Raw genomic sequence first — 24,664 nt, 5'->3', positions numbered from 1 at the left:
AGTTGGAAACAAAGAAGAAGGATAGTAGTTGGAAAATATGGTCTTCGTGATAGAAAGGATGCCATAGATCGCATGGTTGAATTTTGTAAGACCAATGACTTCGGCATTGAAAATACCTTTTTTCACCAACATGAACGGTGACCATACACATGAACTTGCCAGATGGAATACTCAAAAATCAAACCGACTGTACATGTGTGGAAAGAGAAGATGAAAAAGCTCAATATCATCAGTCAGAACAAGGCCAGGAGCCAACTGCAGATCAGACCACCAATTGCTCAGATGCAAGTTCAAGCTGTAACTGAAGAAAATTAGAAAAAGTCCACGAGAGCCAATGTACCACTTTGAGTATATCTCACCTGAATTTAGAGACCATCTCAAGAATAGATTTGAAATGTTGAACACTAATGACTGAAGACCAGACAAGTTGTAGAATGACATCAAGAACTTCATACTTGAAATAAGCAAGAGATCATTAAAAAGACAGGATAAAAAGAAAAGGCCAAAATGAATGTCAGAAGAAACTTTGAGACTTGCTCTTGAACTTCAAGTAACTAAAGCAAAAGGAAAAAAATGATGAAGTAAAAGAGCTGAACAGAAGACTTCAAAGGGTGGATGGAGAAGACAAGTAAATTATTATAATAACATGCAAAAACTTGGAGGTAGAAAACGAAAAGGGAAGAACATGAAGAAAAAATTCTAACCTCGGGTTGCAATACTGAAGAATTCTATTTGGAAAATATTAGACAATGCAGGAAGCATCAAAAGAAGATGGAAGGAATACACAGAGTCATTATACCAAAAAGAATTAGTCATGTTCAACCATTTCAAGTGGTAGCATATGATCAGGAACCGATGGTACTGAAGGAAGAAGTCTAAGCTGCACTGAAGGCATTGGCAAAAAACAAGGGTCCAGGAAATGACAGAATATCAGTTGAGATGTTTCAACAAACAGATGCAGTGCTGGAAGTGCTCACTCGTCTAGGCCAAGAAATATGGAAGACAGCTTCCTGGCCAGTTGACTAGAAGAGATCCATATTTATGCCTATTCCCAAGAAAGTTCATCCAACCAAGTGCAGAAATTATACAACAATATCATTAATATCCCACACAAGCAAAATTTTGCTGAAGATCATTCAAAAACAGCTGCTGCAGTATATAGACAGGGAACTGCCAGAAATTCAGGCCGCTTTCAGAAGAAGACGTGGAACCAGGGATATCATTGCTGATGTCAGATGGATCCTGGCTGAAAGCAGAGAATACCAGAAGGATGTTTACCTGTGTTTTATTGATTATGCAAAGGTATTCGACTGTGTGGATCATAACAAATTGTGGATAATATTGCAGAAAATGGGAATTCTGGAGCACTTAATTGTGCTCATGAGAAACTTGTAACATGGATCAAGAAGGAGTTGTTTGGACAGAACCAGGGGATACTGCATGGTTTAAAGTTAGGAAAGGTGTATATCAGGGTTGTATCTTTCCACCATACCTATTCAACCTGTATGCTGAGCAAATAATTCGAGAAATTGGGCTGTATGAAGAAGAAAGGGGCATCAGGGTTGGATAAAGACTCATTGACAACCTGGGTTATGCAGATGGCACAACCTTGCTTGCTGAAAATGAAGAGGACTTGAAGCACTTATTGATGAAGATCAAAGACCACAGCTTTCAGTATGGATTACACTTCAACATAAAGAAAACAAAAATCTTCACATCTTGACCAATAAAAAACATCATGATAAATGGAGAAAAGATTGAGGTTGTCAAGGATTTCATCTTACTTGGTTCCACAACCAGCACCCATGGAAGCAGCAATCAAGAAATCAAAAGAGGCATTGCATTGGGCAAATTGCAAATATTTTAAAATGTACAATTCAGTGAAATTAAATACAACCAATATATTATGTAACCATCACTATTATCTAGTTTCAGAACATTTTCTTCACCCCAAAAAGGAACTGATACCAACTAAGTAGTCATTCCTCCTCTACTCTTCTTCCTTTCTACAATATCTATCTCTTTATTGATGTTCTCTACTTGTGTGACATAATTTCCTAGTTTACTCTGTGTGTTAATGTTTTCATTTTACAAAAAGATAGTTCCATTTTCTCTACCTTCAAGGTTAAGAAAAAAAAACATTGCCATCGAGTCTATTCTGACTCATAGTGACCCTATAGAACAGAGTAGAACTGTCCCATGGAGTTTCCAAGGAGCGCCTGTTGGATTCAAATTGCTGACCTTTTGATGAGCAGTGGTAGCTCTTAACCACTACACTACCAGGGTTTCCAACCTTAAGGGTTAGAGGGAGGATTTATATCAAAAGTCTGAAATTAGAATTTGGATTGATCTTATGCATATGTGTGTGTATATATATATATATTTCACTAATAACTCATGAAAGTTAATAATTATTTTAATATTTTTTTCCTCATATAAGTTTCCTGAGTGGCCTGGATGAACAATTACAATCTAACGGTGCTGAATGAATTTATTCTACTGGGAATCACAGATCGCCCTGAGCTGCAGGCCCCGTTATTTGGGATCCTCCTCATTGTTCACATGGTCTCCATGGTGAGTAGCCTGGGCTTAATTATCCTCACCAAGATAGACTCCAGGCTACATACACCCATGTACTTTTTCCTCAGACATTTGGCTTTCACTGATCTTGGTTATTCAACAGCTGTTGGACCTAAAAGGCTAGCAAACATTATCATAGAACAAAATACAATCTCTTATAATTGGTGTGCTACGCAACTCACTTCCTTTAGTATGTTCATAATTAGTGAAATTTTCATTCTGTCAGCAATGGCCTATGATCGCCATGTGGCCATCTGTAACCCTCTGCTTTACACAGTCACCATGTCACCAAGAGTATGCCAGGTGCTGGTGGTCATACCTTATCTCTACAGTGTCTTTTTGTCCTTCCTGATGACCATAAAAATTTTTATTTCATCGTTTTGTGGCTATAATGTCATCAGGCATTTCTACTGTGATAGTTTGCCCTTGATTTCTTTGATCTGCTCAAACATACAGGAAATTAAATTAATAATACTTGTCTTTTTTTTTTTTCAGCTTTTAATTTGATTTCATCTCTTTTAATCCTTGTGTCCTACACGCTGATCATTGCTGCCATCTTCAGGATGAGCTCTGCAGAGGATAGGCTCAAGGCATTCCCTACCTGTGGATCTCACCTGACGGTGGTAGTTGTGTTCTGTGGGACTCTATTCTTTGTGTATGTGCATCCCAAATCTAGCCATTCCTTTGATAATGATAAAATGGCCTCTGTCTTTTACACTCTGGTGATACCTATGTTAAATCCCATCATCTATAGTTTGAGGAACAAAGAAGTGAAAAATACTGTACACAGAACAAGGAAAATATGTTCAAATATTCTACTTAAAATGAACTGTAGGATACGATAAGAAAAATTACAGGTAATATATACTACATCTGATTTTCCTTTAGCCTTGTACTGTTTACCTCCATGGGAGGAATAGAATAAATTAGTGCTAAAATAGGTATATAGAAATTTCTTCCTTATTTTAAAACCAGAATTTATTACCTAGAGATGGCTAACTCCTGCTTATACTTCAGGTATCAACTTATATTTGGTTTTAAGTCTAGATTAGGTACATCCCTACAAGGTACATTCCTACATATTCTTACACATAGCTCTTTTATATGTTTCTTTCACTGAACATCTATCTTTATGAAGCCAGGGGCTCTGTATATTCTATTCACTATTAAATCTGCTGACAAAAAAGATGACTGGTAAATATTATGTCAATGGACTCATTATATTTAATAAATAAATATTTTAAATCAAACAATGAATATCTCTCACTTCATAAGGCTTACATTTCTGTAGGAGGATGAAGAAAATAGACATAATGACAAGTGGATTGTATTGTACAATAGAAGGTAGTGAGTTATTTAAAAATGAAATAGGGCCAGTAGGCAGATGAGGGTTAATATTTTAATGAAGATCTTTAGGGTAACTCTGTGAGGAGATGACATTTAATCAAACCCTTGAAAAGTCGAGTGAGTGGGCCATGTAGGTATCTGGGGAAAGACTGTCCTGGGTGTTTACATTAAAAACTAGGAAATACTGTGAAATAAAGACATAAATAAACAGAGAGATAAGCTATGCTTATGAGGCAGAAGACTTGATATTGTTAAGACGTCAAATTTCCCCAAGTGTATTTATAGAGTCAATGAAATCCCAATGAAAATCCAACTGACTTTGTGTGTGTGTGTGTGTGTGTAAATTGACAAACAACCCAAAATCTGTAATGGAATGCAGAGGACTTAGTATACCTGAATGAAACTTGAAGAGAGACCAAAGATGGATGACAAAAAAAAACTGATTTCAAGACATTATAAACTATGGTAATCAAGACAAAGTGTGATTGGCATAAAAATTAGCAAATAGGTTAATGACACATTTTCAAGATTTCAAAAATACACCCACACATATTTGAACAACTCATTTTTTCACAAAAGTTCAAAGATAAATCAGTGGACACAGTATAGTCATTCAACAAATGGTGGTAGAACAATTAGATATTATATACAAATTAATGAGTATGGTTCTATAACTCATACTATATGCAAGAATTAACTCAAAGTGCATGATAGTTTAAATATAAAACATAAAATTTTGAAACTTTTAGAAAGGGATATAAAACAACAGGAAATTTTGTTACATTTGGTTTGAAAATGTTTCATATATATAACTCTAAAGCAAAATCCACAAAATTAAAATTTATTGTATTCAGCTACATCAAAATTTAAAACTACTGCTCTTTAAAATACAGTCTTTAAAAATTAAAAGACGAGCCATAGACTTGGAGAAAATATTTCAAATGTTATATCTGTAACAGTATGTTGTTATTGTATGCTCTTGAGACCATTTTGTCTCATATTGACCTTATAGAACATAGTAGAACTGACCCATAAGGCTTCCTAGGCTGTAATCATTATGGGAGCAGATCTCCAGGTATTTTCCTCCTACGGAGCCACTGGTGGGTTTGAATCACTGACCTTCCAGTTAGGAGCCGAGCTCCTAACCATTGTACAATGATGGTTGAAGGATAAGTATTCACATTATATAAAGTAATCTCAAACTCAATAATAAGAAAAACAATCTCAAAAAATGGGCAAAAGATTTGAACAGACACTTCACCAAAGAATAAGAAATAGCAAATAAACTTATGAAAAGAAACCTTGATGAAATATCACTTCAAATTTAATTTAGACCTCAAAGAGTTATCAGTACATACATAAAAAAAACATATTAGAAAGGCTAATTTCGTAGTCACATGGAGGAAACTGTAACATAAATAAATGACACCAAAACCAAAAACCATTCCCACTGAGTTGTTTCTGATTCATAGCGCCCCTATAGGACAGGGTAGAACTGTCTCATAGGATTTTCAAGGCTGTAATCTTAATCAGAGAGATCACTAGATCTTTTCTCCTACAGAGCCTCTGGGTGGGTTTGAACAGCTGACCTTTTGGTTAGCAGCTGAACATTTAACCACTGGGAAAGTAAAATGTTGTTGTTGTTGTTGTTGAGTCAGTTCTGACTCATAGTGACCCTACGCACAGCAGAATGATACACTGCCCGGTCCTGCACCATCCTTACTATGGTTTTTATGCCTGAGCCCATTGTTGCAGCCACTGTGTCAATCCGCCTTGCTGTAAAATAGAACAACTAATTTGGAAAGCAGTGTTGAAGTTTCTTAAAAAGTTAAACTTACCTCTACCATACAATCCTGGCATCTCACTTCTATGCATTTACCTAAGAGAAATGAAAGCACTGCCCTTACAAAGACTTGTAAACAAATGTTCACAGGGCCTTTATTAATCATAGCTAAAACATGAAAGCAATGCACGTGTTCATTCAGGAGAGAAGAGGTAAACAAATCGTGGTATCTCCATGCAATTGAGTCCACCTCAACAACGAAAACAAAGCACAAACAATGTGAGAAACGAACTGTTAGCACATGCACAAGCATGGGCGAATCTTAAAGTAAATATGGTGACTGAAATAAGCCAGACTAAAAAAGAGTATACAGGATATGTTTATATAACATTCTTTAAAAATGCAAACAAATAGATCATGACAGAAAGCACATCAATCGCTGAACAGGGCTGAAAATGGGGCAGGGAGGGTCAGGAGAAAGGGATTAAAGAGGGACATTAGAAAACCTTTGGGGTTATCACCATACGTACCAAGAAATTGATCCCAATGACCAGAAGCAGGGGAAAAAACCAAGAGTAGAAATTGGCTCACAGGTAATATATATATGAATGATGGTCCATGTACAACTGGAATAGGAAAAGGAGACAGTAGCATAATAGATGAAATCTATATTGCTTACAATTAATGTCCAATTAACAATCACATAATCAAGGACATGAGACTCTAGGAAATATTATGCATTTAATGGAGGAAGTATATATTTCTGCAAGAAATTTTAATTGTTTAGCAAAATTATTAGGGATGTTATGTCTCATCTTACAGAGATATTTCAATGATGTGTGTGTGTGTATGAATATATGTATATATACTTGACATATACCATGTAGACAATTTTTAACAGCTGTGGAAAGAAGAGACATGCTCAAGGCTGTACATTGTAATGATGTTCAGGCTAGCTAGGGAGTTGAAGACAAACGAAATATATACCATTGGCAAAACAGAAAAGTAGAATATTACTTGCATGTTGTTTTTGTTGTTTAGTTGATGTTGAGCTGATTCCAACTCATGTATTATTACAAGGCAAGAAGCAGAGAAATATGTATATGTCTGTGTGCGTCACAACACGGATAGATTACCAATCATTGAAATGACTGAAAAATGAAACATTAAGACAGCACGAATAAGATGAGTGGAGTAAAACACATACACACAAAATACTACACTTTTATAAGGGTATGTTGATGTTGTATGTCATAGATAAAACACAGCAGAGTATGTATCCAGTTGGGAAAGAATAGTTGGAATGGAAATTGGCCAAAATGGGAAAAGTAAAATAAAATCTAATAAAATGAGAGAAGTCTTAAACAGAAATTTGCGATAAAAGAAATTGGAGTAACTGATATCTGCCCTGAGATCAAAAAAGAAAGAAAATACAGAAAAAACAAAAGAAACGGTATATCGTATACAGGAAATGTACTAATTTTATTCTGTTTGAGAACATTATGGAAATGGAGGAATTTTGGATGGCCTGTCCTAAAGGAAAAATATTTTAATCCAGATCCATGGATTGAACAAATCGAAAGTTAGCTGAGAAAAAGTGAACAAATGTATCTAAAAGAAACTTACTCCGTGGTGAATACAAGTAGTTTAGAAAATTAACAGACACCCTAGACATTTTGTTAAGCTTTCAAGTGCTTCAGACTTAATTAACACATTGTTTGGTATCTCCTCAGGGAGAGACTTAAGGGCTGAGAGAATGCTATAAGTTGTTCCTACTATGCCATGTTGAGAAGCTCATGGGGTGTCAAAACAGATTCATTACAGGTAAAAGGTAGAATTTTTAATGTGGTGCTATTTTGTACTAATACCTAGAATGTTTTAATAATATTTTCAAGGTACCACTTTTAATCGATTTCAAAGCCACATCAACTTATGAAGAGTTTTGATTCAATTCTGCCTGCTTTCCACCATTATTCCTGACAAGTTATTATGAGATAAGCGTGGATTTCATGCATTCACTTTTATAATTTAATGATACGGATTTTAATTTCTGCATTGGTTTGCTAATAGTTTACTCAGAGGCTGCTCTGCTCATAGTATTCAGGAATAGATATATGCAAGTTACATAGAAAGATAGACTGATAGTTGATAGATGATAGATAGGTAGGTAGGTAGGTAGACAGATAGGTAGACAGATGATAGATAGATAGAAGATAGATAGATAGATGATAGATAGATAGATGATAGAGAGAGAGAGATGATAGATAGAGAGATAGATAGAGAGGTAGATAGATAGAGAGGTAGATAGATAGATAGATAGATAGATAGATAGATAGATAGATAGATAGATAGATAGATAGATAGATAGATAGATAGGTGATAGACAGACAGGTAGGTAGGTAGGTAGGTAGATGATAGATAGATGATAGACAGATGATAGATAAATGATAGATGATAGATAGATAGATAGATAGATAGATAGGTAGGTAGGTAGGTAGATAGATAGATAGATAGATAGATAGATAGATAGATAGATAGATAGATGGATAGAGAGATAGATGGTAGGTAGGTAGATAGATAGGAAGATAGATGATAGATAGGTAAATAGGTAGGTAGATATATAGACAGACAGACTGACAGATGATCGATGGTAGATAGGTACATAGATGATTAAATAGATGATAGGTAGGTGGGTATGTAGAAAGATGATAGATAGATGATAGATCAACAGATCGATAGGTAGTTAGAGATAGATGGAGAAATAGATGGAGAGATAGATAGATGGACAAATAGTACTAGATACACACTATTTTAGAGTTATTTTCAGGTATCATAGACACAGTGAAGCATTTAATTTTCATTGATGTTTCCTAGTAACCCTGCAAGAAAATGTTGGAATATGATTTTTCAGATGGGAATAAACAGATTCCTATGTTACTTGCCCAATGTACCACTTTATAGACATTACAAATGTAGGCATAACAGAGGCTATAAAACATCTATATACATATAAAAAAAAATACGTATAGCTCTAGGAATATTTTCTTGTAAAAAGACAAATACTTCCCACTGTGATCAATTATATCTCTGTCCAAAAACTGTCTAGTATGTTGACTGTTTCATCATGAACCATCTATAATCATGGGTTCTCATAAGGTAAAATTTTGAAGTAGACGGTCCAAAATATGTCTTCAATTTTTTTTAGGTATATTAAAATGACAAAGGTTTTAAGATAAGTACAACAAACACCCATGTAACTAACACCTAAAGGTTTAACATTTTATTAATTTTTGTTTCCTCTCTATCAATGCATTCATCAATTTGTCTAATATGCATACGGTTATATGTGTGTGTAAAATTAGTCAGAGGTAGGTGTGTATTTGAATATCCCAAAATGGAAAATTTGGATTTATATCATTCATGCTGGCTTTGTACACTAAAAATCTACCAGATAAAAAATACATAAAAGCTACTGACTATGCTGATGTCTCTATCCAGAGAAGGTTTCCTGACAGACCAAGATGGACAAACACAATCTAACAGCGCTGAATGAGTTCATTCTGACGGGAATCACAGACCGCCCAGAGCTGCAGGCGCCATTGTTCGGGCTGTTCCTCATCATCTACATGATCTCAGTGGTGGGAAACTTGGGCATCGTCATCCTCACCAAGATGGACTCCAAGCTACAAACTCCCATGTACTTTTTTCTCAGACACCTGGCTATCACTGATCTTGGTTATTCAACAGCCGTGGGACCAAAAATGTTGGTAAATTTTGTTGTGGATGAGAACACAATCTCCTATTATTTTTGTGCTACACAGCTAGCTTTCTTTATTGTGTTCATAACTAGTGAACTATTCATTCTGTCAGCAATGTCCTATGACCACTATGTGGCCATTTGTAACCCTCTGCTCTACACAGTCATCATGTCACAAAGGGTGTGTCAGGTGCTGGTTGCAATCACTTATCTCTATAGCACATTTGTTTCTCTTCTCATCACCATAAAGATATTTAATTTATCCTTCTGTGGCTACAATGTCATCAGGCATTTTTACTGTGACGGTCTCCCCTTGTTATCTTTGCTCTGTTCAAATACACATGAAATCGAATCGATCACTCTCATTTTAGCAGCTTTTGATTTTATTTCATCACTCCTAATTGTTCTTGTTTCCTACCTCTTCGTTCTTGCAGCCATTCTCAGGATGAACTCAGCTGAGGGTAGGCACAAGGCTCTCTCCACCTGTGGATCCCACCTGACTGTGGTGGTAGTGTTCTATGGGACTTTAAGCTTTATGTATGTGCAGCCCAAGTCCAGTCACTCCTTTAATACTGATAAAATGGCTTCCATATTTTACACCCTGGTCACCCCTATGTTGAATCCCTTGATTTATAGTTTGAGAAATAAAGATGTGAAATATGCCTTACATAGGATGTTAAGAGTATTATGTAACATATTTTCTCAAAGGTCACTATACCATGTCATTCATACACATTATATTATGGACTTTAAACACTTTTCTGTGTGCCTCGGGAGGGGATAGCCGTACAAAAGCACAGATAAGTTCACCCTATGATTCTATATTGCTGTCTACCAGTCAGTCTTCTAAGAGCTGTAAACAGATTAATAAATAAAACAGTAAAAATTGTTGCCTTCCTTATGCAGGAGAGATGCATTACATGTATAACTAAGAAATTTTATAGTATAGTGAATGTGTTAGGGGCCAATAGATTTCAAAAGAAAAAGAAGAATAGTGAGTGTGTGTATCTGCGCAGACCTGCACACCTTCTGTTTTAGTGCTTGTACTCTGCCCCAAGGTGGCTAATGCTAATTTGAAGAAGGCTCAACAGTGCAGTGGGATGTTTTGAAGAACTACTCATTCATCTGAATTGGCTAAAACATCCATTTCCTAAATCCTGAAATTCCTCTCTTTCATCACCAATGCCTTTACTTTCATATTTGAGCCCTTAGAGTCTATTTACCTTGTTATTATTTTTGTATTATTTATATTCTAATACTAATAAAAACAGTAAAAAATAAAGCTATTATGTTCAAAAGGATCAGCTCATCATCTGGTTTTGTCTAAATCAACCCATTTTGTCTATATCAGTGGATATACCAGTTAAATAAATTTATTGATGTCAGCCACAGAAGTTTCCAGGTTCTTAACATTTTTTTTTCCTCTACCAGATTGGTAATGATTCCTAAATTGTTATCTTTATCTCTTTAGAAAACAATACTCTTGTTTAGAAAAAAATTTTTTTTTTTTTTCAGAAGACATTTTCTAATTGTTTAAGTATCCTTGCATAAGAAGTTTATTTTATGATGACTTGGATTCCTTGCCTTGTTTTTGTTTGGCTGAATTTCCTCAAATTTGGTTAATATGAGTGGGTACTATATTTTGATCAGGATCTATTGTTTGAATTCATCAGTTTGATTATTCTATTTGGAAGAAGCAAAAAGGAGATAATCCCAAGGTTTGGACTATGCTGTGTTTCTGGTGAGTGAGGTGCGATATGTAGCTTTTTACATATTTGCCATGGTTTCTGGACATAGTTATTCCATATTCCTATGAATTTTCCATCTACATTTTCTTATCCTTATTCTTTAAACCTTCAAAAATTTCTTAATCAGAAAAAAATTAAGTAGATTTTAGATACATTAAGATTGTCTATTAAAAAAAATGCAATTTGAATTTTAAGTTAAGACCATATGAGGAGGGTATATGATAAATTTCCACCTATGTAGAGATTAGAAAACACATGAGAGAAAAAAAAAAAATCACTGCTGAAGAGGATACAAAAATGGAAATTTAAAATAGTCTCCATCTCAAGATCAGCTCCAAGTAGTTTGATTGAGTAATTCTATTAAACATTTAGGGAAAAAAAATTATCCATTACTACACAAATTCTTCCAGAAAACTGAAGAGGAGGGAATATTGCCATTTTCTATACGAGGATAGCTTTACCCTGATATCAAATATAGTTGAAAACATTAAAAGAAAAGAAAATAACAGAGCATATATATGAAAAACGTGAAGAATATAATTGAGAACTGAGTCTTGCAATAGGTAAAGGTACTAATATACCCAATTAGGTCTTAGCCAAGAATGTATGGTTGTTTTTTAAATATCAGTTACTGACATTCACCATAATAACAAATTAGAATTGAAAAGCAATGCCATATAAATACACGTAGAAAAAAAAAAAGCCCCGTATTGTGATAAAATTTTGACCAAACTAACACTAAAGATAATATTTACAGAGAGTGGAAATTATTGTGCAATGTCATTATTGTCACACACAAGGAAAATTTTGCAGAAGATCATTCAAAAGCAGTTGCCACAGTACATTGACAGGAAACTGCCAGAAATTCAAGCCATATTCAGAAGAGGATGTGGAAAAAGGGATATCATTGCTGATATCGCATGGATCACGGCTGAAAGCAGAGAATACCAGAAAGATGTTTACCTGCATTTTATTGACTATGCAAAGGCATTTGACTGTGTGCATCATAATGAATTGCAGGTAACACTGCAAAAAGTGGGAATTCTAGAACACTTAATTATTGTGCTCATGAGGAACTTTTACTTAGACCAAGAGGCATTTAAGCAGAAAAAGGAGATACTACATGGTTTAAAGTCAAGCAAGGCGTGTGCTAGGGTTGTATCTTTTCACCATACTTATTCCGTCTGTACGGCCAGAAATATTCTAAGAAGCTGGACTACATGAAAAAGAACAAGGCATCAAGAGTGCAGGAAGACTCATTAACAAATGCAAAATGCAGATGACACAATTTTGTTTGCTGAAAGTAAAGAGGACCTGAAGTACTTACCGATGAAGATCAAAGACCACAGCGTTCAGCATGGATAAAACCTCAACTTAAAGAAAACAAAAAGATTGACGCCTTCAAGGATTTCATTATACTTGAATCCACAATGAAAACCCACGGAAACAGCAGTAAAGGAATCAAATGACAGTTTACAATGGGAAAATCTGCAGCAAATTTAAACTGTTAAAAAAGCAAATAGGTCACTTTAAGGACTAAGGTGTGCCTGGCCCAAGCCGTAGTGTTTTCACTTGGCCCCATGGACTGGACAATGGGTTGGAGAGGGATGCTGGTGAGGAGTGAGCTTCTTGGATCAAGTGAACACTTAAGACTAGGCTGGCATCTCCTGCCTGGAGGGGAGATGAGAGGGTAGAGGGGGTTGGAAGCTGGTGAAATGGACACGAAAAGAGAAAGTGGAGGGAGAGAGCGGGCTGTCTCATTACAGGGAGAGTAATTGGGAGTATGTAGCAAAGTGTATACAAGTTTTTGTGTGAAAGACTGACTTGATTTGTAAACTTTTACTTGAAGCACAACAAGAATTAAAAAAAAAAAAAGAAGGCCCAGGAAGAGTTGATGCCTTTGAGTAATGGTGTTGATGAAGAATACAGAATATGCAATGGCCTGCCAGAAGAAAGGAAAAAAATCTATCTTGGAAGAGGTAGAACCAAAATGCTTACTAGAAGCAACAATTGCAAGACTTTTAATTCACAAATTTGGACATTATATCAGGAGGGACCAGTCCCTGGAGAAGGACATCATGCTTGGTAAAGTAGAGGGTCAGCGAAAAAGAGGAAGACCCTCAACAAAAGGGATTGACACAGTGGCTGGAACAATGGGCTCAAGCATAGCAACAATTGTGAGGATGGCACAGGACCTGGCAGTGTTTACTTCTGTTGTACACAGGGTTGCTATGAGTCAGAACCGAATCGATATCACCTAACAACAACAACAATTATTATTGCGTATCAACTGTAAATTTGATGAGATTCAGACTTCGTAAGTTGGTGAAATTTTCAATTTCCTCATCTTTGAATTAGTATTGGGTGTGTGAATTTGAATAATAGTAGTATTAACTGGTATTCCTTGTAGGCATATGGATATTATCCTATCAGTGACATTATTGTACTTCAGGATAGATCTTGAAATGTTTTGTTTTGACAATGAGTGCGAAGCCATTCCTCTTCGACTTGTCATTTCTGGCATAGTATACCATATGATTGTCCGGTTCAAAACAGACCAATATACCAGTGCATTTCAACTCACTTAGACCTAGGATATCCATCTTTACATGTTCCATTTCATTTTTTAAGATTTCTAATTTCTAAGGTTCATACTTTTTACATTCCATGTTCTGATTATTATTAGATTTTTGCAGTTGTTGCTTTTCTTTTTGAGTCATGCCAATAAAACAGAATATATTAATCTAATAAAATAAAATAAAGAGAAGTCTTAAAGAGACAATTTCCAATAAGAGGAGGAGTTGGATTGACTAATATCTGTCCCTGAAGTAAATATATATAGAGAGAAAAAAAAAACAAAGAAACAGTATATCATATGTATGAAATGTATTAATTTTATTCCATGTAAAAACATTACTGAAATGGGGGAATATCAAGTGGTCTGTCCTAAAAGTAAAATATTTTAATCCAGATCCCTTGGTGGGACAAATTGAACGTTGACTGAGAATAAATGAATAAACGTGTGTAAAAGAAACTAAATCCCTGGTGAATTCAAATTGTTTAGAAAATTAACAGACACTGTAGATGTTTTGTTAAGCTTTCAAGTGCTTCAGAAGTAATTAACACATTGCTTGGTATCTCCTCAGGGAGAGGCTTAAAGGCCGAGAGAATGCTATAAACCGTTCCCACTATGCCATGTTAAGAAGTGCGTGGGATGTTAAAACAGATTCATTACAGGAAAAAGGTAGATTTTTTTTTTTTTTTGTAGTGCCATGTTTTACTAATAGCTGGAATGTTTTAGTGACATTTTTGAGGCTCCACTTTTCATACACAGTAACCCAGTGCCTTCGAGTCAATTCCATAGGTGGGAAAATATTAAGAAATTTGATTGAGTTCTTGATATGTTTTGTGTGAGATGAATGTGGATTTCATGTACTCACTTTTATAATATAATTTAATGCTATGAAATTTAATTTCTGCATTTGTTTGCTAATAGTCTACTCAGAGATTGCTCTGCTCATGGTATTCAGGAATAGATACAAGATGGATAGATAAATAGATATGTAGATCGATAAACAGAAAAGTAGATAGATAGATGATGTATAGATTGATTGATTGGTAGGTAGGCAGATGCATATACATACTTATGAAGTAGTGATGATCATGATGTTTTAAAGCTACAGTTCTGTTATATCAACCAGCAGGACTATTCTTGTATTTTAAAACATCTCTAGTATACTCAGATACATTTTTTAAAGACTATACTGAAATTTATCTGTGATATCTCACGGCACATAGGAGTCCCAATGTTTAATGGGACATAGTTCATGTTCAAAAAGATCATAAGTAACTTGCAATAATTCACATATATGTCATAACCAGTATAATTCCTTTTTCTCCTATGCTATTGTGTCATATAGTGATTTTTTAAACTTTTTTTCATAAAAAGTAGAGGATTCTTTTTTACAAGAGGGAGTTTATGACATCGATTTTTCATTGTTTGTTCAGATTTCCTCACATAGCCTAGGTTTCTTTGTGAGAAAAAAATATATACCTGATTTGTTAGAAAAAGCTTAGAATGTGTCAATTACAATATAAATGCCCAATTGCAGGAGAAAGCATTTTAAGTAGACCAAAAAAGAAAGTAATCTAAAGAATGGCACTGTTAGACACTTTAGTCATAGAATGGGTGTTATGGACTATGGGGCTGGGGTCAGTTACAAGGATAACATCTTAATGAACCTATTCATCATGAATATGGTAACAAAGAACTTAAGCCACAGTCCAGAAGAATTTACATATAAATACCTTAAAAATCAAAACAATTAACAAAAATAAAAACAATTTCAAGTAACTACTGTCTAGATCCAAAAAAGATAGATGATGATGATAGATAGATAGACAGAAAGACAGACAGATAGATAAATACTCCCAGGCACACACTATTTTATTTTCAAGTATCATAGACACATGGAAGAACTTAATTCTCATTCATCCTTCCTAACAACCCTACAAGAAAGTGTTGGCATGTGATTTTTCACGTGGGAATAAATAGGTTCACATAACACATGTTATTAGCCCAAAATAACTCTTTGTATATACTACAAATGGAGGTATAGCAGAGGTTGCATCTGTATACATAAATCTCTAGGGATGTTTTCATGTATAAAGACAAATAATCCCAATTGTCATCAATCATATATATGTGTATATATATGTATATTCATGTATATACATATAAATCCAAAATCTGTCTAGTATGCTGACTGTTCCATCCTGGACCATCTATAGTCATGAGTTTTCATGATGTAATGTTTTGAAACAGAGAATGCAAAATGTTTAGATGCATTTTTTTAGGTATATGAAAAAGGCAAAAGTTTTAAGAAGAGTACAATAAATATCCATGTACCTTACATGTAAATATTTAACATATTATTCATTTTTGTTTCATCTACCAATGTATCAACCAATCTACTTAACACGTATTTATGTATACATGTGTGCAAAATTTGTGGAAGTTGTATATGTATTCAAATATCCTAAAATGAAAACTTTGAATTTACATTATATATACTGGCTTTGTATACTGAAAACCTACCAGATGATACTACATAAAAGCTATTGATGATGCTCATGTCTCTTTCAACAATAGGTTTCTAGATGGACAAACATAATCTAACAGTGCTCAATGAATTCATTCTGACGGGAATCACAGACCTCACAGAGCTGCAGGCGCCATTGTTTGGGCTGTTCCTCATCATCTACATGATCTCAGTGGTGGGCAACATGGGCATCATCATCCTCACCAAGATGGACTCCAAGCTACAAACTCCCATGTACTTTTTTCTCAGACACCTGGCTGTCATTGATCTTGGTTATTCAACAGCCGTGGGACCCAAAATGCTAGTCAATTTTGTGGTCAATGAAAACACAATCTCCTATTATTTTTGTGCTATGCAGCTAGCTTTCTTTATTATGTTTATAACTAGTGAATTTTTCATTCTGTCAGCAATGTCCTATGACCGCTATGTGGCCATCTGTAACCCTCTGCTCTACACAGTCATCATGTCACAGAGGGCGTGTTGGGTATTGGTTTCAATCACCTATCTCTACAGCACATTTGTTTCTCTTCTGGTCACCATAAAGATTTTTAATTTATCCTTCTGTGGCTACAGTGTCATCAGGCATTTCTACTGTGATGGTCTTCCCTTGGTATCTTTGCTCTGCTCAAACACACTTGAAATCAAGTTAATCATTCTTGCCTTAGCAGCTTTTGATTTGATGTCATCCCTCCTAACAGTTCTTGTTTCTTACATACTGATCATTGTAGCCATTCTCAGGATGAACTCAGCTGAGGGCAGGCGAAAGACTTTCTCCACCTGTGGATCCCACCTGACTGTGGTGGTAATGTTCTATGGGACTTTAATCTTCATGTACGTGCAGCCCAAATCCAGTCATTCCTTTGACACTAATAAAGTGGCTTCCATATTTTATACCTTGGTTGTTCCCATGTTGAATCCCTTGATCTATAGTTTGAGGAATAAAGATGTAAAATATGCCTTACATAGGACTTTAGGACAACTATGCAATTTATTTTCTCAAAGGTTACTATATTATATGATTCATAAATTATGTCATGGGCTTTAAACTTTTTTTCTGTGTGCCTCCAGAGGGGATAGCAAGCACAAATGCACAGATTAGCTAAACATATATTTCTACCTTGCCTTCTACCACTCTACTAAGAGCTATAAGTAGATTAATAAACAGAACAGTAAAAAGTATTGCATTCCTTGAGCAGGAATGATGCACTATAAGCGTAATAATTAAGAAATTTTATAGCTTCTTAGAATGTGCTAGAGGGTGATAGATTTTTCAAAAATAAAAGAAGATTAGTGAATATATTGAGTAGGACAGTGAAATTGTAGTAGATACAGGAAGAGTTCCAAGTATCTGGTGTTTTCCTCAACTAGTAGGAAAAAAAATGTAGAAAGTATGTGTGTGTGTGTGTGTATATATGACTGCACATGCACACCTTCTGTTTTATTTCTCATTCTCTGCCCTGGTGTGGCTCATTCTGATTGGAAGAAGGCTCAGTGCAGTGGGATGATACGAAATACCCAGCCATCTGACTTTGCTCAAATGTCTGCTCTCTCAACCTTGAAATTCCTCTTTCATCATCAGTGTCTTTACTTTCATATGTGAACCCTTAGAACATGTTTACTTTGTTACTATTTGTTATTATTATATTGTCATATTAATATAAAGTGTAACAAAATAAAATTATTATGTTCAAGAGGATCATCTCAGTATCTGGTTTTTGTCCAAAGCAGCCCATTTTGTCTGTGTCAGTGGCTGTATCAGTTAAGATAAATTTACTGAGGCCAGCCATAGAAGTTTCCAGAAGTTTTCATTTTTTCTGTCCTGGATTGATATTGCTTCCTGATTGTGTGTTTTGTCTCATAAAATGTTACCCTTATCTCTCCAGAAAACAATAATTACCCTTATTTAGAAGTCATTTTCTAATTATATATCCTTGTATAAGAGGCCTGTACAAGGAGGGATACAATATATTTCCATGTATGTAGAGACTAGAAAACACATGAGAAAAATATATTTTATAAAGATGATATCAAAATGGAAATTTAAATTTAAAATTCACCCCTTCCCAACCAGTCCAACTGGTTTGACTGAGAAATAATTTTAAGTGTTTAGGGAGAAAAAAAAATTAGCTAATTCTGCACAAACTTTCCACAAAACCTAAGAGAAGGATATATTTTCATTTTTATGTGAGAATAGCTTTACCCTGATTTCAAACTCAGACAGAAGCATTAAAAGATAACAGCAGAATACATGCGTGAAAAATCTAAAGGAAAATTTAAGACATTGAGCCTGGCCATATGTAAAGGTAATAGTACATTAAATTAGGTGTGCCCCAGGAATGCACTGTTAGTTTTACATCAAAGTATCAATTAATAACATTCACCATAATTACAAATTAGAAATGGCAAAGAAAGTCATATAAATAGATGTAGAGAAAATAGTGTTTAAAATCCCAATAATTGTGATAAAGTTTTGGCCAAATTAGTATAAAAATGGAGCTTCCTTAAACTGATAGAGGGCACCCATGAACAACCTACAGCTACCATCATACATGGTTTGAAAGACTGAGTACATTCTCAGTAAAACCAGGACCAAAACAAATTACTCTTTCCAAATCTATTCCACATTTTAGTGGAAGTTCTAGGAAATACAGTAAGTCAATAAAGAGATAAATAAATAAAGGATCTAGGTTGGAAAAGAAGAAAGGAAAGTTTGTTTATTGGTAGATGACTTTTTTAATGTAAAAATCTAATAGAGTCTACAATACAGTTATAGGACTAAAACGTTAACATTTAGTGATAAATTTACTTTCAGCTTATTAGTTTTTTTTTTTTTTTTTAAAGGCTGTTTGGATTTTAAGTGGGTTTTCAATGACTCTATAGATACATTTGGGAATTTCATCAATATAATACCAAAAGCAAAATCCGTAAGAACTTTGACCACATAAAATATTAAAACTTCTCCTCTTTAAAAGACACATAAAAACAAGTTCTTTTCTGGGACATAACATTTTCAAATAATACAACTCATAAATGGCCTATGTCCATAATATATACTCTCTCCCCTGCCCCCACCGCTCAGTTGCCATCAAGTTGATTCCGACTCATAGCAACCAGTTTCAAAGAGTAGAACTGCCTTACAGGGTTTTTAAGGAGCAGCTGGTGGATTTGAACTGCCAACCCTTTGCTTAGCCACCAGTTCTTTAACCACTATGTACCAGGACTCCATAATATATACAGAGAAAGGTCTCAAAACTCAAAAAAAAAAAAAGAAAGAAAGAAAGAAAAGAAACAGTCCACAAAAATTCCCATAAAAATAAACATTCACTTATCCAAAGGACACATACAGTTGGTAAATTAGGCACATAAAAATGTTCAGTTCATTATTCTTCAGTGAATTTCAAGTTAAAACCCTAATGACATGTCTCTATACATCTATTAGAATATCAGCTGTTTGGTAAATGTGTAGAGGAAATGGAGCATTCATAAACTGTTAGTGGAAAATTAAAACGGTACAAATACTTTAACAAATAATTTGTTTGAAGCTTCAGGGTCTTAAAAAGATGACTATAGTATTACCATAAAATTTAGCCGTTTTACTCATATCTACCCAAGAGAAATGACACACTTTTCCTTATAAGGAAATGTATACAAATGTCCATGACAACTGTATCTGTAATAATCAAAAACTGGAATCAAACCAAATGCCTCTCTCCCTGAGGACGGACAAACCGTGGTCTATTCCCGCAAGTCAACACCACTCGGTAATAAACCGCTGAAATATTGCTACATGCAAATATAGGGATGAAAAGCACAAATTGATAGATTGGACTTTGTCAAAATTAAAACAACCCACACTTAGACATTTATCCCAGAGGAATGAGAATTTATGTTCATGCAAAAACCCTTAACAAATGTTCCCAGAAACATTATTTATAATAGCTAAAAACTGGTAACAACTCAAAATGTCCTTCTGTGGGTGAATGAATGAATCCAACTTTACTAAACCCATTCATGAAATAACACTCAGCAGTAAAAAAGAACAAATTATTGATGCACACAGCAGTGGGGATGGACCTTCATGGAATCAAGTGAAGTTAAAAAAGTCCATCACAAAAGGTTGGTGTTGTTAACTGCCACTGAGTGACCCCAACTCATGGCGACCTTATGTAAAGCAGAACAAAACATTGCCTGGATCTGTGCTGTCCTCACCCTGTAGGACAGAGTAGAACCGCCCCACAGAGTTTCACTATCATTGGAATGTGTGAATCCATTGTTGCAGCCACTATGTCAGTCCGTCTCGTGAAGTGCTTCCCTTATTCTCGCTGGCCCTCTTCTTCACCGAATATGATGTTCTCCTCCAGCAAATGGTTCTTCCTGATGACATGCCTGAAGAAAGAAAGTCAGACAATGTTCCGTTGGAAGTAACGAAATATATACCACTAAAGAATTTTTGTTTTGTTAGGTGTCTTCGAGTCGTCTGTGACTCATAGCGGCCTATAGTACAGAGTATAAATGCCCCATAGAGTTGCCTAGGCTGTAATCTTTATGAGTGCAGATGGCCAGGTCTTTTCTCCCCGGAATGGCTTGTGGGTTCAAACAGACAACCTTTCAGTTAGCAGTGAGTGTTTAAACATTCTACCACAAAAGAGCCTTGCATTAAAGAATAACCGCCCCTCCAAAAAAAAAAAAAAAAAAGCACCCGTTGCCGTAGAGTGGATTACGACTCATAGCAACCCCATAGGGCAGGGTAGAACTGCCCCATAGAGTTTCCAAGAGGCACCTGGTGGATTTGAACTGCCGACCCTTCGGTTAGCAGCTGTAGCACTTAACCACTAGGCCACCCAGGTTTTCCTATTAAAGAAAAGGCAAAAAAAGAAAAGAAAAGGCTATATTACAAATATTTGCAATGACAAAATGCAGCAAAAAGATTTATAGCACAGCAAATACGTATTCATGGTGAAACATTACACACAAAATATCACACTTGAGGAGGGTGTGTTGATATGGTAGAGCATTATGTCAAGCACAGCAGAACATGTATCAAGGTGAGAAAGATGTTTTGGAATGAGGATTGGAAACAATGAGAAACATATAATAGTGAAATATGTTGGAAAATAAAACAAACAGGCAAAAAACCTCAATAGACAGATAATGGAAATTAATTATGAAATGAGAAACATGGCTAACATTTCTGTTACTGAGGTCAAAAAAAAAAAAAAAAAAAAAACCGAACAAATTAGCAATAACAGCAACAATAGCAATAGCAAACAAGTGACACCTCACATATGCACAATGCATTAATTTTATTGAATATAAATCTTTTACATAATGCAATAAGAAAGTGTTTAAGCAGTACTTCACATTGTCATCCATTTGAAGAGACCACTGCAGAAATGGGGAATATTGATAGTTTTGTTTTATAGATACAAGGTATTAATCCCGATCCTTTGGTGGTAAAAATGGAAAGTTAGCAAGGAATAAAATGTAAGAATAGATGAAATAGATAAACACAGGTGTGCATACACACTTCAGGAAGAAAAAACTTGCTCACTGGTGAATACAAATTTTCCTGGACAATTAACAGACAACCCCCAGGTATTTTGTCTAGCTTTCAAATGCTTCAGGAACCAACAACAAATTGCTTGCCATCTCCTCAGGGAGAATCTCCAAGGCTGAAAAAAAGGCTTTAAATTGTTCTCGCCGTGCCATGTTAAGAATCACATGAGAGAGTCAAGACAGAGGCTTCGTTACAGGTAAAAAGATAGACTGTTTCCATATTTTACCCAAATCCAGAAGGTTTCAGTGACACTTACAGGGTCCTAACTTTATTCAACGGCAAATTCATCACAAAATATCAGGATTTCAGATTCAGTTCTATGTGCATTCTCCCCTCCTTTTTCTTCAAATTATTTTTTTCAAATATTCTCACTTTGTTTCAGAGACTAAGTGCTCGTAAGCATCTTTGAAACATTGTCATTATATGGCTCAACAAAACACGATATACTTGATATTTGAGAGCTGTTTCCCAGGAACATAAACACATTGAAATACTTATTTCTAATTTAACTATTCAACAATCCCAAAAGGAAGTGGTCATTTTGAAGATGTGGATAAAGAGATTAAATACCTTATTTGATAACCTACAGTGGAGGTATAACAGGGCCTATAGAATTAGTCAATGTTCAAACATTTCAGGAGGTAGCATATAATCAGGAACTGATAAATCGATTGAGATGTTTCAACAAACGGAGGCAGCCCCGGAAGTGCTCACTTGACTATACCAAGAAATTTGGAAGACAGCTACCTCACCAACCGACTAGAAGAGATCTGTATGTATGGCTATTCCCAAGAAAGGTGATCCAACCGAATGTGGAAATTATAAAACAATATCATTACTATCATATGCAAGCAAAATTTTGCTGAAGATCATTCAAAAATGGCTGAACTGCCAGAAATTCAGGCTGGATTCAGAAGAGGTTGTGGAACCAAGGATATCATTGCTGATGTCTGGTTGAAAGCAGAGAATACCAGAAGGATGTTTACCTGTGTTTTATTGACAATGCAAAGGCATTCGACTGTGTGGATCATATGAAATTATGGATAACATTGCAAAGAATGGGAATTCCAGAACACTTCATTGTGCTCATGAGAAACCTGTACATAGATTAAGAGGCAGTTGTTTGGACAGAACAAGGGGATAGTGAGTGGTTTAAAGTCAGGAAAGTGTGTGTCAGGGCTGTATCCTTTCACCATACCTATTCAAACTGTATGCTGAGCAAATAATCCGAGAAGCCGAACTATATGAAAAAGAACAGGGCATCAGGATTGGAGGAAGACTCATTAACAACCTGCATTATGCAGATGACACAACCTTGCTTGCTGAAAATGAAGATGACTTGAAGCACTTACGAATGAAGATCAAAGACCACAGCCATCAGTATGGATTGCATCTCAACATAAAGAAAACAGAAATCCTCACAACTGGACCAATAAGCCACATCATGATAAATGGAGAAAAGATTGAAGTTGTCAAGGATTTCATATTACTTGGGTCCACAATCAACACCCATAGAAGCAGCAGTCAAGAAATCAAAAGATGCATTGTATTGGGTAAATCTGCTGCGAAGGACCTGTTTAAAGTATGGAAGAGCAAAGATGTCACCTTGAAGACTACTGTCTGCCTGACACAAGCCACGGTATTTTCAGTAGCACGATATGCATGTGAAAGCTGGACAATAATTGACACCTTTGAATTGTGGTGTTGGCAAAGAATATTGAATATACCATGGTCTGTCAAAAGAATGAACAAATCTGTCTTGGAAGAAGTACAACCAGAATGTTCCTTAGAAGCAAGGATGGTGAGACTGCGTCTTACATACTTTGGACATGTTGTCAGAAGAGATCAGTCCCTGGAGGACATCATGCTTGCTAAAGTAGAGGGTCAGCGGATAAGAGGAAGGCCCTCAATGAGATGGATTGACAAAGCGACTGTAACAATGGGTTCAAGCATAACAAGAATTGTAAGGATGGCTCAGGACCAGGCAGTGTTTCATTTTGTGGTAAATAGGGTCTCTGTGAGTCCGAACCGACTTGACGGCACCTAACAACAAGAACAAAATACCTGCATGTGTCCATCACCGGGGTTATTTCCCTGTATAAAGGCAAATAATCTCCATTTTTTTTTAGGATCTGGTAGATTTTCCTTGTGTTCAATACCTGTCAAGTGTACTGTTTCACTCTATCTCCTGTGGTAGAAGGGCTTTCATAGGACTATGTGTTGAAGTAAGGCATATTAAACACTTCCCTATATTTTGGGAATTTTCACTTTAGCATTTTTATAATGTAATTAACATGTGTATTATAATTTTTTAATCTCCTTATGTAGTTGTCATTATATAAATGACATTAGTAACCATTCATATATGGAACACCTAAAATTTTTAAATTTCTTTATCTTTAATTCATCTATGTACTTGTATATGTGTGTGTGTGTGTGTGTGTGTGTATATATATATATATATCTTTATGCATATCTAAATTTGGAGCCCTGGCGGCACAGTGGTTAAGAGCTCTATGGCTGCTAACGAAAAGGCCGGCAGTTTGAATCTAACAGTTGCTCCTTGGAAGCCCTGTGGTGCAGTTCTATCTACTCCGTTCTGTAGGGTCGCTATAAGTTGGAATCCACTCAATGGCAACAGGTTTTTATATTTAAATGTTTATGTATAAGTATGTATGTATCTATATCAGAGTTTCTCAACTTCAGCCCTATTGACATTTTGGACTGGAAATTTTGTCATTGTGGGGAGTTGCCCAGCAAATACTAGAATGTTTAGTAACATCCCAGGCC

General features: G+C 35.4%; 2 protein-coding genes and 1 pseudogene across 2 annotated transcripts; all 3 read left to right on the top strand.

Annotated features, from left to right (window-relative positions):
- The first annotated feature begins 2,457 nt into the window (after window positions 1-2,457).
- On the top strand, window positions 2,458-3,604 carry LOC100675636 (olfactory receptor 8K3-like; annotated as a pseudogene).
- Window positions 3,605-9,156: 5,552 nt separating this feature from the next.
- On the top strand, window positions 9,157-10,251 carry LOC100675352 (olfactory receptor 8K3-like). The gene has a single exon (XM_003423447.3). It carries the CDS (start codon window positions 9,232-9,234, stop codon window positions 10,249-10,251), a length of 1,020 nt encoding a protein of 339 aa, XP_003423495.2. The 5' UTR covers window positions 9,157-9,231.
- A 5,977-nt stretch (window positions 10,252-16,228) lies between these two features.
- Window positions 16,229-17,364, top strand: LOC100675073 (olfactory receptor 8K3-like). The gene has a single exon (XM_003423446.3). It carries the CDS (start codon window positions 16,376-16,378, stop codon window positions 17,360-17,362), a length of 987 nt encoding a protein of 328 aa, XP_003423494.2. The 5' UTR covers window positions 16,229-16,375; the 3' UTR covers window positions 17,363-17,364.
- Window positions 17,365-24,664: the final 7,300 nt, after the last annotated feature.

Source organism: Loxodonta africana, chromosome 7, assembly GCF_030014295.1.
Source record: "Loxodonta africana isolate mLoxAfr1 chromosome 7, mLoxAfr1.hap2, whole genome shotgun sequence".
In the NCBI taxonomy this organism is placed as follows: Eukaryota; Metazoa; Chordata; class Mammalia; order Proboscidea; family Elephantidae; genus Loxodonta; species Loxodonta africana.
This window is presented reverse-complemented; position numbering and strand designations above follow the sequence as displayed.